The sequence below is a fragment of the Hippoglossus hippoglossus genome, chromosome 5, assembly GCF_009819705.1.
Source record: "Hippoglossus hippoglossus isolate fHipHip1 chromosome 5, fHipHip1.pri, whole genome shotgun sequence".
Classification (NCBI taxonomy): Eukaryota; Metazoa; Chordata; class Actinopteri; order Pleuronectiformes; family Pleuronectidae; genus Hippoglossus; species Hippoglossus hippoglossus.
This window is the reverse complement of record NC_047155.1, coordinates 21,270,184-21,285,761: the sequence shown is the minus strand read 5'-3', so window position 1 is coordinate 21,285,761 and position 15,578 is coordinate 21,270,184. Positions and strand designations below refer to the sequence as shown.

The window sequence follows — 15,578 nt, the reverse complement described above, 5'->3', positions numbered from 1 at the left end:
TTTCCTCACATAGTTTGAAGAAAGGCTGGGCACTTCTGAACACTGCTGGAGCCTATAGTATTTGTACAGCTACAACATTAAAGCTCCAGCACGCACCCTTACACACAAGGTCACAGAATCATCAGAGAATCTGTCATATATTAGCAGATCAATTAGAATTGACATTTAAAATGTGACCGACTTGAAGTGTGTGTAGAGCTACTTTGCACACCACCACAAGGCCTATTTGTTGCTATTAGGTGGCCGAGTGAGGAATGTGGAGCCTGCTCAGATCCTGTGTGACCTGATTAAGGCCCTCATTCCTAGAGACTGGGGGTCAGAGGGCACCAGAGGGCATGAGGAGAAAAAGAGGAAAGGGCGGAAGGTGAGGGACAAGGGGGTGGATTAGGGGTGGAGTTTGCAACCACGCCAGCATGGGCATTGGAGCCCTGAATACCACTCCACTGTGACCTGTTATGACAGGGATCAGGGCTTTATGCTGAGTGGCTTACTGCCACAATCCATAGTTTGAACTGACGGGGCGGACCCTGTTAATGTTGTTTTGGTAAGGTGGGGGGAAAATGTTGATGGGAAACACAACTGCTCTCTAATGTAGAGCTGAAGGAATATAGTTTAAGTTGTTAATGACTGTCCCATGTCAGAGGAGCTATCTCTGATATTCATGGTATTTTGTGGCCAGGGACAGATGTTGTTACAGTATATTCACTTTGTTAATCGCTGCATAAACGGGTGTATGTGTCCTTCCTTCCACAGGACTGTGAACTGGCTCAGTGTCCCAGCAGCCACCCTGTTCCCCCAGGGACCAAAGTCCCCTCCCACCAGCCCCACAAAACCCAGTGGCGGTTTGGTTCCTGGACTCAGGTTGGTTGTCCTGTCATATCCTCAGTTTGCACAGTTTGTTGGTTTCCAGCCTCTTAACCTTTCTCGTCTGCACACCAGTGTACTGCCAGCTGCGGCAAAGGTACACGGATGCGCTATGTGAGCTGCCGGGACAACCAGGGCGGTGTGGCAGAGGAGTCGGCTTGCGCCCACTTACCAAAACCCCCTGCCAGAGAAGTGTGCTCAGCAGTGGCTTGCGGACAGTGGAAAGTGCTGGAATGGACAGTGGTAAGAAAACCACCTGTTATAATCACTTATTCACTTATATCTGACCCAGTTAACGTAAGTTATCTCAACATGACGATCTGTATGAGCTCACCCAATGTGGTAGAGAACAATAAGTGAACATTAGGAGAGGAGTTTTCCTGTTGAATCGAGCACTTCCCCTCAGATCTGCATCTTATTATACTGACAGACAGCCCTGTTGATTAACTTAAATTGTGTCATCAATACTGCCATCCAGATGTTTTTCCTCCTGCAAGTTGTATTTCAGTATACGCTACATCATTTTTCACCTACACTGACAATAGTGTGTGCACATGCTATTGTACACGTTTGCAGGGAAGCTGCAGCTGGAAGGCAAATGTGTGCAGAGGTTTGGAGGTGGGTTGGAATGAGGCTAGAGAAGCAGTATGTGTCTTTCTATGGATGTGAAGACAAAGTTTTGTTCAATGTCTCAGTATTGTGAGGATGTTTAGATTGGTCCACACAACTTTATCTGGCTGCTTGAAGGTTGAGAACTGGTTTTAGGGTTAGGGTGTTAAGGAGCAACAACATGTGAGTGTCCTCACAACTTTAGAAAGACCACTGTGTGTGTGCATGTGTGTTTGTGTGTGTGAGTGAGAGATAGAGAGTTAGAGTGAGGCACTCTGGAGCTGGGAGATGCAAGGGGCTGTAGAGAGGGGCTCCGGTCTTGTTTACAGATGTTTCTCATCACAGTCCTAGTGATACAGTACAGCTAGACTGCAGGTCTGGTCACCACATACACACACACACACACACACACACACACACACACACACACACACACACACACACACACACACACACACACACACACACACACACAATTGCACATGCACATACACACCCACACGTATACAAAGCCAAAGACACTCATTGACCCCTAAAAGGAAATGGTTCATCCCAAGGCTAAAAAAGATTTGAGCGGCCTATCCCAGCTACAAACACACACACACACACACATACATACACACACACACACTCGACTTACTAACCAAGAGCAACATAGCTTTATCTAGCAGTGACAGAACACTCCAATATGACAGACTTTTGTTATTGTTGTCAGGGATGGTACAGACGACAGTACGTTATCCAACACCTTTACTTGGTGCCACATCATATACACCAGCTTTATGTATAAAACCATCTAACTGTATCTATGATCATTTGAAATCCACAACATTTTGACAGCACACTGTAAACCACTGGACAGAGTAATCCCAGGCGAGGTTTTAGACCAGACAGCTGTTGCACAAGTATAATAGATCACCTTATACAAGCTAGAGAGTGGACTGTGCTAAAGAGGAGCTGAGGGAGACACCATTAAGATTTGTGTAAGATCTGTCCTGTGTTACTTAGGAAAAGGAAAGATTATTTTCCTGGGTCCTGTAAGAGGAAACTGCTTTTTCAGGCAGTTCCGAAGTCATGGCAATGTCCTGCATGTCCTCTTTAAATGGAATGAGATCTGTGTCCACATCCTCAACGCTAAGTCATATTTGCTTTCAGTTGGTCTTGGACCTTCGTTAGAATGTGCCTCCTCATTGTTTTGGTGGGTAAGTGGCATCAAATTCCATCTAAATATAATTATCATTGTTCTGCTGGTCGTCTCTGTTTCTGGCCTCCAGCAAACTGTGGGGTGGTTTTTCAACCTAGAAACAAACAGCTGTGGTCAACACCTCCACATCTGAGACAATAGGAAACACTAAATTGGGAATGAGTTTCTTTTCTTTCCCTTGTATATACTGATTTTCTAGTCTTATTGACCACTCAAAGCCCTTGACATTACATTCACTCGGCCACACACCATTTATTCACTGATGGCACAGTCAGGGGCAATTTTGGGCTGCAGTATCTTGCATGTGTACAGGACTTTCAGGGCTTTGAGTATGTGGTGAAAAATAAGGAATTGAGAAATAAAGGGATAGAGTAAGAAAATATGCATGTTTCAAGGTTTAACATTGATTTTTTTTCTCCCGAAGAGCACATGAGCTCACGTCCCCTGAATGAAAGATACAGAGACATTTACAAGCTAAATTACTTAGTTTGAATAGAGGAGGTACACGAGGTCTTTTTAAAATAATTTCTACTTTAAGTTTGTATCTAGCTCTGAGTCCTTTGGTAATGGGTATCTACGGTTATCCAATACTTATAGCCTATTTAGATTATTTAGATGTTGGTTATTGACATCTGTATATCTGACGCAATCGGGAAAAAAAAACACAAGCATAGTTTACTGATATGATATGAATGAAGGTTCAGCTGGGAGATGCCACCCCTGACAGTGATGAGAGCCTCTAGAAAAAAGACGTCTCACTCTGTTGGATTTTCTTCGCTCAGTTGGTTGTACAGTGGTGTTACAGAGTGGAGGTTCTGCTCACTCAAACTATCTTTGGCAATTGCTTACAGAGACACACAAACTCTTCACAGCTTAGTTTGAACAGTAACAACTGATATATCCAACTGCCACAAACATTTGTTCATTTAGGGAAAGTGAGGCTCAGAAAAGGCTAAAAATATGAAGCTGCAGCTAATTGTTAGCATTGGAGCTAATTGAACCAATTTTTTTCAATTGATTACATTGGTACAGTGCAGTGCATCATGGTTATTGTGTCATATTCCTTTTGTTTGAATAATAGAAACTACTTTGGCTAAACTTTACATTAAGCTCCATGTTTATTGCACACGTGTTTCTAAATACTTGTTACACTACACACATCTGTGTTGAGTTGCAAATGCAGGTGTAATGGTCAAACTGTCGATCCATTTGTTTTTGTCTGCATTCAGATATTTATTCGCATTGGATTTATACTGATCACTGATATTTGTGCACTGTATTTGTGTGTGTGTTTTCAGTGCTCGGTAACCTGTGGCCAGGGGAAGACGACACGGCAGGTACTGTGTGTCATCAGTGACCAGGAGGTGAATGCTAGTGAGTGTGACCAAGATGATCGTCCTACCACAGAGCAGGACTGCGCTATGTCCCAATGCCCGTCCCGCTCCAGTGAGTCCCGACCTTTGCCGTCCTCACCAAATGCCAGCAGCAGGAACAACCTGCCCCGTAGCCAATCCCACCAATGGCGGACCGGACCCTGGGGCGCGGTGAGTTATCTTAATGTGCACTCAGCAGCATCACATCATAGTGGTCAGGCCCCGTTTCACTGGGGCCTGATGTTTGAACCTTTGTGCTAAGTCTTGTGCAGCTAAACTTTTGACGCAAACATTAGAAGACCAGAGAAGTTTTTAGCAGCAGCACTGAAATGATGATGTTTTTGTTATGATCCTACTAATAAGAAGCTACTCACTTGTTATCATCGTGTATCATGTAATCACTGTTGATTCATGTAAAAAGAATAAGAGATTGGGAGAAAAAGGCTTATTTTTGCCTAGATGAGAAGACTTTTGGTTGTAATGAGCTTAAGAGTATCCATGTACATTGATTTTGTGACCTTTGGAGCCTGGCTAGCTCCTAACCAGTTCCCTGTCTTTAAGCTAAGTTAACCAGCTTGTGGCTTCAGCTTTATATTCACTGAACAGACATGAGAGGTTTGCACAGAAGAGTAATGCTTCATCTTGCTCACATTAAGGAAGTGAATAGGCGTAGGTGCCAAAATATGGAGCATTTCCTTTTGGGTGTCCAATGAATATACCCATGTCATTTTATACAGTTGGTGAACCAGTTGTTTTATCCTTGCAGTGTGATATGTAAACTGATGAAGATGCTCAGTTCTTTAATGTCAATTGCCTTTTAAGGACATTGGCCTTGTCCATTGTGATGTAACAGGACTGTGTGACCCAACATCCTCAACAACCCCCCCCCCCCCCCCCCCCCTTCCTTCAATCTCGTTCTCTGTATTGTTCAGCTGCTTTTAAAAAACTGGGTCAGTGATAATGTCAAATGTCCAAAAATGTCTTTGACCTTAAAATAAGTTTCGGAAGTAATCACAGCTATTTCTGGTCACTCTTCCGTCTTCTGTCCTGAGGATATGTATTTTATAAATCAGCAAACTTTGTCGCTCATTTGACGTAAGATGAATATAACATAACGGATTTTTGTGTGTGTGCTGGTCATTTGTTCCTGTGCATTTAACCTACCATTTATTTCTATGTTGACAAAGACAGCCATGAGTTTAGCCTTGCTGTTTGTTTACATTAAATGTATATCATACTCAGTTATGTTCCTCTGAGGACTCATTAACACCTCCTTTTCACTCAGCATCTGTTTGTGAGAACCACCTGTTTGACCGTGCACATTCTTCTCTTTTTAACACCAGTGCTCCAGCACATGTGCAGGAGGTTTCCAGCGCCGTGTGGTTGTGTGCCAGGATGAGAACGGCTACCCTGCCAACAGCTGTGAGGATCGCAGTCGGCCCAGTGAGCAACGATCCTGTGAGTCAGGGCCATGTCCGCAGTGGATCTATGGCAACTGGGGAGAGGTAAGACAGACACCACTTTACTGTATGAGATCACAGCTTACTGTGGCCCAGAGATGGATACATGTGGAGCTTAGACAGTAAAGTATAAACTCTGAGATGCTCATTAGTGCTTGAATAATTACTTTGACTCAGAGGTATACAAATCAGAGGTTTACAAATCAGAGGTTCTCCATTCTCTCTTTTCATGTGAAAAATGGCCCTTGTTATTTCTTTGACACCCCAAAACCTCGTCGCCATACCCATCTGTAAAACACAACCTCTCCCCTCTCCGTCTGTCTTCAGTGCACGAAGCCATGTGGAGGTGGGATCAAGACGAGGCTGGTGGTGTGTCAGCGTCCAAACGGCGAGCGTTTCAACGACCTGAGCTGCGAGATCCACGACAAGCCACCAGATCGCGAGCAGTGCAATACTCAGCCATGCCCGTCTAGCCCCCACTGGAGCACAGACCCATGGAGCTCGGTACGCTCATAAAAAATATTCTACATCTTGTTTTTCAACCTCACGTTTTATTTCAAATACCTGTAGTGTTACTCTTTCACAAACAGTCTTACAAGGGCAGGATGACTATAGTGTGTTTGTGCTGGAGAAACCACACTCCCACTCTACTTTAACTTTTAACCCCCCTCCGCTTCCCGCTCCCTCTCTGGCTCCTGTGATTGGTCAATGTTTCCTCAAGACATTCGTAAAGGTTGTTTCTGTTGCACTTCAATGGCAAAGACACACTCGCCTGCAATATGCCAAAAAAAAGTCATCATCACAAAATGCTCCAGTGACAGTTGTGACCATAAGAACCTTTTTTCTTTGTCAGTCCTAGTTACCATAAAACTGTTGATGAGCCGTGTACTAGTACGTATTTGAAAAATTCAGGATCACTTCATATCACAATCAAAGTTAGTTTTGTAAAATATTGTTTTAAAGATAATTTATTAAGATATTTTTTCTCTTTTTCTCTTTTGTATATAGCATTAACTTTAAAAAGTGATTTATTTTGTGTCTTAGCTCTTTGTATTCGCACATTTAGCCAATCGTTGTTCATATGCAAATACTGATGAATGTTTTTGTATATCAGGAATATACAGTATGATGCCTTGTTCTTTTATTATCCAAAGAATGGCCCATAATCTCCAAATATGCGGTGCTACACAGTATAGTTTGGCGTTCTGTTGTGAACATTGAAAGCGCCAGCTTATATAGGACTGTATATGGGCTGTGTACTATCTATACATCTTTGTACTATATACATCTTAGAAATGGCTATTGTATTAAGAATTCAATTTGTCTCAAGGCACATGTGGTTTTATAGAGAAGTTACTAATCCTATATTTAGACACTTTATTTTACAGTTGATGCATTTACTCCCTGTTGCCCCAAAAAACGACATTAATATGGAAGAAGGAAAATGTTTGACTCAGAAGTCCCTGAAACGTCCAGTATCAGTACTAAACACCAACAACAGCAGCTGTACCAGCACTGTAAAATAAAGTGTCTCACAGAGTTTGTGGTAATTAGAACTAATAGCCATTGTATTCCAGTTTGGCAGAGGGTTTTGACCCAGATTTTTTTAGTGTGGCCAAAACAATAGGTTTAAAGCTCTCTGCTCCAAAGGTGCTTGATATGAGTGTATTTATATTGTGTTAGTTAATATTTGCTTTGTACAGTAAGTACTTGGAGTTGCTAAATATGCTATGCTCAACAATACCTCACTTGGAACTAAACACAACTCAACTAGCCATCAAACTATGATACCCTTCACTACAGTGGTGCTTTGGCCAAAACAAGGGAGATATCAATATCAACTATGAACCATCACACTTTGGTCAGTTAGGTGTTTATTGTGGCACATTGCTTTTTGATGCTGCCTTTTTCTGTATTTGTTTTATTTCTTTCCATGAGCAGTTAGTGGATTGATCAGAGTGATCAGCTAAATGCTAAAGTCTTATCACAGATTTGTTAAAATAATGTTTAATTGTCTTTGAATGTCCATGAAACACCGTGCTTAACCTTTAAGAGAATGGGCTGTTAAAATGTCATATTTTGAACACATGACACCTGTGACCACAGGGGAAGTTAATAGTGTTTTGTATCCAGAGCTCTTATTCTGAGCCAACCTAATGTGTCTACCTCAGTCTCTGCTATGATTGCCCCCCTGCCGTATCCTGGAGGGATTTTGGCTGGCTACGATTAAGCATGAGTTGTTGAGGCTATCCAGTGGAGTTGATGGCCCTAAACACAGATCCAGGGTGTGTGTGTGTCATCTCCCACCTTGTTGCTTAAACCATTCGTTTGAAAACTTGACAGTGAAAACTGATCCAGAATCTGTGGTTAGGGGCAACTTTTGGCTGCAGCCCAGAGCCCACCCAGTTGACTCTTCCTGGTCATAAATGTCTGTACTGACATCACACCTTATTTTAAGGGCCTGTTAACATTTTTTACCACACATCATTTAAAATGAGAGCTATCACTCGTAATGACTCCCACGTGACTTTGTGATTGTACAGCAGCGTAAGGTCCGATCGAGGCTGAATCACAGAATTACCGCAGCACATCCTATACCGTATGTAGTTTCATTTTTCAGTTGCAGTATAACACAAACTCCACACCAACAGGCTCTTGAAATAAGTATATTGTATGTCTCTTATTCACAAATGGCAGTATTAGTCTGTGTTTCAAGAAGATTTCTGTATATTTATGTAATTACTTGTATTTATTGTTACTTCATTATAATGTTATGTCAGTATTTAATTTTTTATGGATTTGTTGGATTTCTGTTCATTTCCAGAAAAGGTTACGATTAAAGTGAAGTAGAGGTACCATCCAAGGCTTTTCTTCATTCCTATTTAATCAAAACATTTTTATCACATGCAGTGACCGGGCCACTGTCACAGCAAACTAAGAACAAGGGGAAAAAACACAACTGACATCTGGTTGTCCAAAAACATCAGAAAGTGAGACAACTTATGCAAGTACCAACTTTTAAAAACATTCATCCCCTATTGAAATATTTAACTGAGGATTGTTTACTGTGTTTGTGGAAGGGGAAACATCCTTTACCATTTAATTTTACCTTCGACTTTGGCTGATGGATTTAAAACAAGATGCCTGGCAAACAGCTTATGAAGCATTCCTCCCCGCCACTCTTTTCAATGGGGTGTTTTTCCTGAATGAAAATGCACAAATCACTGAGCAATATCTGTGTTATTTTATGCGGTCAGGGCCTCTGCTGACCTCTTTGAGCGACCCTGCTTTTTACCGTCTGTGTCAGAAGTTCAAAGCCTCCTCCCTGAAGGTAAATCTTTGTCCCGTGGTGACAAAGCCTCAATGTATAGCTCTCATCTCATTTACTGTGTTCACTCACTCTTAATGCCTGCCCCGGCGGCAATTTTCTGGGACGCCTGGTGACGCGTGCTTAGCTATGAAGTCGCCAGCACCCTTTGGCCCCCTTTCGTCCGGCCCCCTCTACACCATTCTAATACGGGTTGATGACAGTTGACCAATGTGGGGGCCCGTGACAGTGACTCTAAAGAGAGAGGAGGGGGCTTCAGCAAGACAATGCGGTGGTGTATTGGCAGGTCAAGGGTCCCGTTTGATCTAGGGAGGGGCCCCTTCCCGGTTCATCCTGTCAGCACAGACAGACTTATGGGAAATTGCCTGTGATCCAGGAATAAAAACAACAAAACAAAACAAAGAGATCAGTAGGATTTCCTAACACTGTGCTGAGGATGGAAATAGGCAGATTTAGTTAAATAAATCTTAAAATAAATAAATCTATATATGAATTGAGCATTTTGTGTTTGCAATAATCCTGTGAACTGCTTTTGGATGTCAGTTCAAACAGGTCAGATCGGCGATTGACACTGTCAACGCTGCATGTGGCGTTATTTGATGTAAATGAAATTGCGCTCACTTCTCATTACGCGATGAAGTCGGAAATGTTGAGGTCAAGTGTGTGCCAGCAGCAGCGATGTTTGTATTAGTGCGCTGCACTGGATAATTACAGAACCCCGGAGAACTTGTGGGCAAAGTTAATGAGCCCTGCATGGGTGGTGGAGTGGAGGTGGGGGTTGAGTGGGGGCACTGATTCCCAAGGTATTGTGAGGGCATCACAGCAGCAGGACAGCCCTTGTAAAAAGGTATATTGAACTGTTTGAGAAAGACGTGACATTTAAGCAGAATAACAGCCTGGGAGCCTGTAAAACACTTTCCTATAGCGATTTGAAACTATACTGGGGAGTCTTCATTAGTTACTCTCCACAGCTCATCCATTAAAAATGTGGATTGTCATCATTTCTGGCAATACCATTAAAAATATGATATCTGTTCTTACAGTCAGTGGTAATATTTGATATTTTGACACTTTCAGTTGCTTATTACAACCATGAGGTTCGTCTGCCTCTCACATATGTTATGATTTATATCCCACTTTTGATAGAAAACACATTAAAAAAACACAGTCATTGTCATTTTTATTCAAAGTCAAGCACAACAGAATCACACAACATTAATCAAATTCATTTCCTTTATTTTTTTGTTGTCTTTATTAGTTGAACAACACAAGTAATCTTAATAAATCTAGTGTACTACAAAACAAACTGGTGTGTGAAGGGTGCCTGGATTTTAGAAAAAAAAGAAGCAGTAAGCATTTTATTAGTCCCTCCTTTCATGAGCCTCACTAACCGTCTTCCTCAGTGAATGGGGTGAGAGGTCACGGCGTGTTCCTGTCCGGTACAGTCCCTCGCTGGTCAGGACAGCACTGCACGCTGGGCCACGTACCCGTTCAACTCTGAGCCTGTCGCTTCCCATCCATCCCTGCATGCAACGCCCCCCTTTGATTATCCAAGCACGGTCCAGCCCCTCTCCACTCCCTCCTGTAATGCCGCTGCTATGTGTGTGTGTGTGTGTGTCTGCCTGTCACATTGAGTTAGACCTTTGGTAACTCAGTGAACCCGGAGGTGAAACAAACTACTGCCGGGGTAATCGGGCACGCTCTGCCATTGGACTTGCTGTCCACGTGGAACTAGATTGCGGATCGCTCTTTTTTTCTTTGCTTTTTTTTTTTTTGGAGTCAAAAGAAGTACACATAATAACATTTCGACATTTATCTGATCAATAAACTTGTTTTTAATTACAGCAGATGTAGATTCAGATTTATTCAACTGCAAATATATGAAGAATAAACAATTTCACCGGGTTTTTTTGCACTAAGCATACCTTTCTGTTTACCCCCTCCTCTCCTCTGACATCTTGCAGTGCTCGGCCTCCTGCGGACGAGGCTTCAAGTCCCGTAAGGTGAGCTGTGTGACCGGATCAAGCCGCACCGCTACCGAAGAGAACTGCCAGAACCTGTCCCCCAAACCCGGCAAGCAGAGGCGCTGCCGAGGCAGACGATGCCCAAAGTGGAAGACTGGCAACTGGGGAGAGGTGGGACCCTGCCATAAAACACTCCTCCACCACGCTTGTTCTCACGCTGCCTCCTTTTCTTTTTTCTCTCCCTCATTCCACTTTAATGCTTATCAGCTTGCAGGCAGATCTGTGTATACGTGTTAAACCGACTGCAGAGAAACCTGACTGTATTTATGCATCATGCCAGGCCACTAACTAAGGCAGGGTGCTTTCACACATTTATCACTCGGTGGGTTGCTGGAGTGTTGCACAGGCCTGGGGCAGATACATACAGAGGTTTGAGGAAATATAAACCTGCGACTGTGACACAACAGAACGGTACGAAGGACAACAGGAAGGACTTGAACACCTCTTTGATCTGATGTCAATTTTCTCTTCCTCTGACCCTCACTTTTCTCTCCTCTCTGTCCCTTCTATCCTCCCTCTCCCCGTTTCTCTTTTCCCCTCGACTGATCCACTCTTTCTCTCAAGCCCTCTTTCAATCCTTCACTTTTTTTTCTCTCTATCTTTCCCAATGGAAACCACATGTTGGTCTTGTCTTTGAAAGCCCTACAGAAGAGCCAGTTCGCTAACGTCATCGTTGCCACTCACGACTGCACCTGGGCGGCTGGATGCACTGTGGCTCATCCCCCTTTCTTCTATGCCTCCATTTGCTCTTAATTTCTGTTTTCTCTCCCTGTCTCTTTTCTCATGTTCTGTCTGCCTGAATTCACCCCAAGAGTCTGAGTGGAGAGCCACATATGTGCTCCATACGTCAGAGAGGATGTGCGTCTGCTCTGAACAGCTGTGCAGCCGGACACACGCCAAGAGAAAATGATTCTCCTAGCCAAGCGCAGCATGATTACCCATGGCGCAACACGCTACCTATAGTGGTTCAGCAGCTTAGATGTCAGAACAGATAATATACAGTGAAATATGTTGCATTGTGTCACACCCTGAAGGACGGGTTGTTGATTCCTGCAACACACTGAGGTGTACGCGGATTCTGGTAGAACTCTTCTGCCATGGTTCCAGTGCCGCTGTCTGATCTCACCACTGATGATCATCTGGATGTGTTTATCTTTTCCTCCTTAAACCTGAAAAAACACGAGCTGTAGCTGTGGTGGTGTGATGGAGGTCTGACTCATGTACACACACAAACATAGACAAACTTTTATCACCTTCATCACATCACCCCCCCCCCCACACACACACACACACACACACTTTAAATCTGTATACAGTAAATGTATGATTATCTTGTTCAAATTATGTAATTTGCTTGTCATGTAGATCTCCAGCAATCGTCAACAGCACCTCTGTTAGAAAAGACCAAGAGAAAAGACAAATATAAAAGACAAACAGAAAAATGTAATTCTCACAATTGATGAGACAACACATTTTAGATGAACGTTAGACAGTCATGTGATTATTCCTGCCTGACTGAGCTGAACAGAACCGACTCCTCATCCCTCTCTCATTCCTTGAGTTCTCTGTAGAAACGTGTTCTGCATTACAGCAGGAAACACTTTCATTGAAAACACTGCTGCTGCAGCAAAGAGAAAACACACGGCCAAAACTACTTTCGAGGCTTCAAGCTTGTGTATAAAAAAACAAGACAAATGTTTTATTTGATAATCAACTATATGAGTTAAATAAGAAAATGGAGGCTTGCACTTACTTTAAGATCACATATGCCCTTATTACAAATGCCTAATTATTTTGAAAAAGTTTAAAGAAGCACTGTAATGCAAAAACAGAGAAATCAAAACATCTGCATTTACATATCAAAATATATTTCAACATAAGCAACATTTGGATATAAACGTGAGCATTATAAGTTCAATAAAAGTTTCAGTAAAATGACACAAAATTTGTAAATCAATCATAATAATACATGTTTATAGAATAAAGAATAAAACTCAATAGTTGAGTCTATTCCTTTAAAAGGAATCAGTGATCCAACTCGTAAAAAAATGAAAATACCACAAAGCTAATAATGTAGAAATAATGTTGCTTGAAATCGCGTATTATACTTAATAAAGTGCAAATAAAATTACGTAATACTTAATAAAGTAGAAAAGCTGCCTTAAGTTACTTATAATCTTAATAAAGTGGAAATAACGTTACTTTAAGTTAATACAGTAGAAATAAAGTTAATTTAAGTTATAATTCTTAATAAAGTAGAAATAATTTTGCTTAAAATTGCATATAATACTCAATAAAGTAGAAATAACATCACATTTAGTTAATAAAGTAGGAATAACGTTACTTAAGGTTACTCAAAATTCTTAATAAAGTAGAAATAATGTTGCTTAAAAACTTAATAAAGAAGAAATAACATCACCTAAAGTTAATTATAATAGTATAATAAGAAGAAGTAACCTTACTCAAAATTACTTGTAATACTTAAGTATTAACTAAAGTAGAAATGCCGTTCCCATCGCCCATGAGGCGTGTTGTGTATCGCGATGTTTACAATATAACGGGACTATAAGTGAGACTGGTTTAAAAGAAGGTAATAAAGGTGTAAAATCTCCAGTTTAAAAAGCTCTTACTTCTCCTCAGTGCTCTGCGTCCTGTGGAGACGGGCTCCAGCGTCGGGAGGTCTTCTGTCAGCTTGGAGACCGACGCAGTCCTCAGGAGAGCGGCTGCTCACAGCGCTCCAGACCTGCATCCAGCCAGAGCTGCCGGGCCGCTGACTGTCCCTCCCGGTACCGCTGGAGAGAAAGAGAGTGGCAGCCGGTAAGTGAGGGAGGAGAGGAGAGGGGAGAGGGGAGAGGGGAGAGGGGGAGAGGGGAGAGGGGAAGAGGGGAAGAGGGGAGAGGGGAGAAGGGGAGAAGAGAATAACAGTGTTTGCCGACACGGTGCCTGTGTGTGTGTGTGTAGCAGGCGGGGATGAGTTTGCTCTGTCATAACTGCTGAAGTATGAGTTGATGCCTTTAGTCTTCAGACCAGAGGGAGGAGAGAAGAGGGAGGGAAGTAGAGGAGAGGGGGAGAGGAGAGGAGGAGGGGAGGAGAGGATTTTGTGGGCCTCCGGTGGGGCTGGATAATTAACCAAAAATGTATTGAAATCAACATTTATAACCTTTAACCATCTTAATCTTGCTCTTCTCGGTTAATGTGGTTAATGCTTTCCCCAGTGCATGCTTTCAGCAGAGGTGGCTCAGGGCCTCAGGGGCCCCATCCCAGCTCAGGGCCTCAGGGGCCCCATCCCAGCTCAGGGCCTCAGCAATGGCTTGCTTCTCCTACTTTGTTGTAACACCCCTGAGTGAATGCACACTTTTGAGGAACTGAGGAATTAGGGCTGGAAGATATGGCCAAAAATTACATCAAGATAAACGTTAATATCAAAATCAATAATTATAACGATAAATGTCACATTATTATTTCCTTTCAAGTTTAAAGGCTGGTTTTTGCTCCTAAAGTTGCTGTTTTAGACTCTTTTTTATGAGCAGAGAATGACAAACACTTGGTAAACAGTAAAACTTTTTATGGTAAAAACATTTCCTGCCCCATATGAGTCATATGGGATCGCATTCGTCTCTCAGCCCCACCCAGCCGGTACCAGTCCAGCCTCCTCACCACCACCACCCCTCCTCACCAAACTTGACACTAAGCAGACATGTTGCTGAGCTAGCAGTTTGTTAGCTACCACAGGCTAACCACAACAAGCAACACTGAAGAAACACTGCAGCGTGGAGGGATGCAAGGAAGAGAATGTGTCCTCGCACATTCCTCCTAAGAACGTTACTGTTCGAGACCAGCGGTTATGTTTTATTTCTTCTGACGTGCCGTGTCGGTGTGCTCAGTACGGAGTAACCTAGATGTTACTCCGTATTGAAACTCCGTACTGTAACTTAGGACGTTACACCTACATTGGTCGACTGTCCTGCTAAAACTTGAACAAACATGAGGACGGTGTAACTTACTGACCATGAACTTGCTGGTCTTCTATAGCTGTACCCAAACATAACCACATGACTTTCAGCTGTGTTTACCAGAGAGAATGTCAATGTGCCAGAATGAGCCCGGTGATAGGCCTGGTCGGGTGTCACTCAAAGTGCAGTCAGCCAATCAGAGGAGGGGCTCAAGAGGCAGGCGAAAACAGCCTGTTCTGTCTGCAGCTCCAGAGAGAGGCAGAAGAGAGGACATGGAAATACACACTGCAGCAGTTTTTTCGACTTTAAACCACTGATATATCATCTTAGAGGGACCAATACCTCAAATTAAATCCCAGAAAGGTGTAAAATATGGGCCCTTTAAATTCAATTTAACGCCCTGAAAACCAATTTTCTCAGTTTGCTTCTTTGTACGATGTGGTCCAATATGAGCACATACAATGTTTTTTGCCAAACTATTTTGGTTATTTTGTTTAATAAATTATAGACTTATCTGTAGTTTTTTTCCTCTATTTTGAATCTGTGCCCCCTTCGTGGTTCAACAGTGGGCAGGTCTTAGTTCCAAATAGATGATACTACGTTTGTCCATGCACCAATCAGTTATTAGCAACATTTTTAATATAAATAAAGGGGCAACCACAGAGACAACACCCAACGGTTTGTGAACTGCTGTTTTGGAGCCTCGAGTGTGGCAGTTTGCAGAGAGCCATCTTGGTTTTTGAAAACAAAAGTAACCTTACTT

The 15,578-nt window shown here is 42.6% G+C and overlaps 1 protein-coding gene and 1 long non-coding RNA gene across 3 annotated transcripts in view; one reads left to right on the top strand and one right to left on the bottom strand.

Annotated features, from left to right (window-relative positions):
• Positions 1 to 15,578, top strand: part of LOC117761346 (A disintegrin and metalloproteinase with thrombospondin motifs 9-like) — a 47,326-nt gene that overhangs the window by 19,443 nt on the left and 12,305 nt on the right. For both annotated transcript variants that reach the window (XR_004613818.1, XM_034585151.1), the window contains exons 24-30: positions 754 to 861; positions 940 to 1,107; positions 3,976 to 4,221; positions 5,394 to 5,555; positions 5,838 to 6,014; positions 10,803 to 10,973; positions 13,503 to 13,679. Coding sequence is in view for 1 of the 2 variants with exons in the window: in XM_034585151.1 (XP_034441042.1) it covers positions 754 to 861; positions 940 to 1,107; positions 3,976 to 4,221; positions 5,394 to 5,555; positions 5,838 to 6,014; positions 10,803 to 10,973; positions 13,503 to 13,679 (1,209 nt within the window). In the remaining variant the exon portion in view is untranslated. The remainder of the gene's footprint in view (positions 1 to 753; positions 862 to 939; positions 1,108 to 3,975; positions 4,222 to 5,393; positions 5,556 to 5,837; positions 6,015 to 10,802; positions 10,974 to 13,502; positions 13,680 to 15,578) is intronic.
• On the bottom strand, positions 10,613 to 13,613 carry LOC117761349. Its single transcript, XR_004613820.1, has 2 exons — positions 13,493 to 13,613; positions 10,613 to 12,031 (listed from the first exon to the last, which is right to left on the bottom strand). It is a non-coding gene; the product is annotated as an uncharacterized LOC117761349 (long non-coding RNA).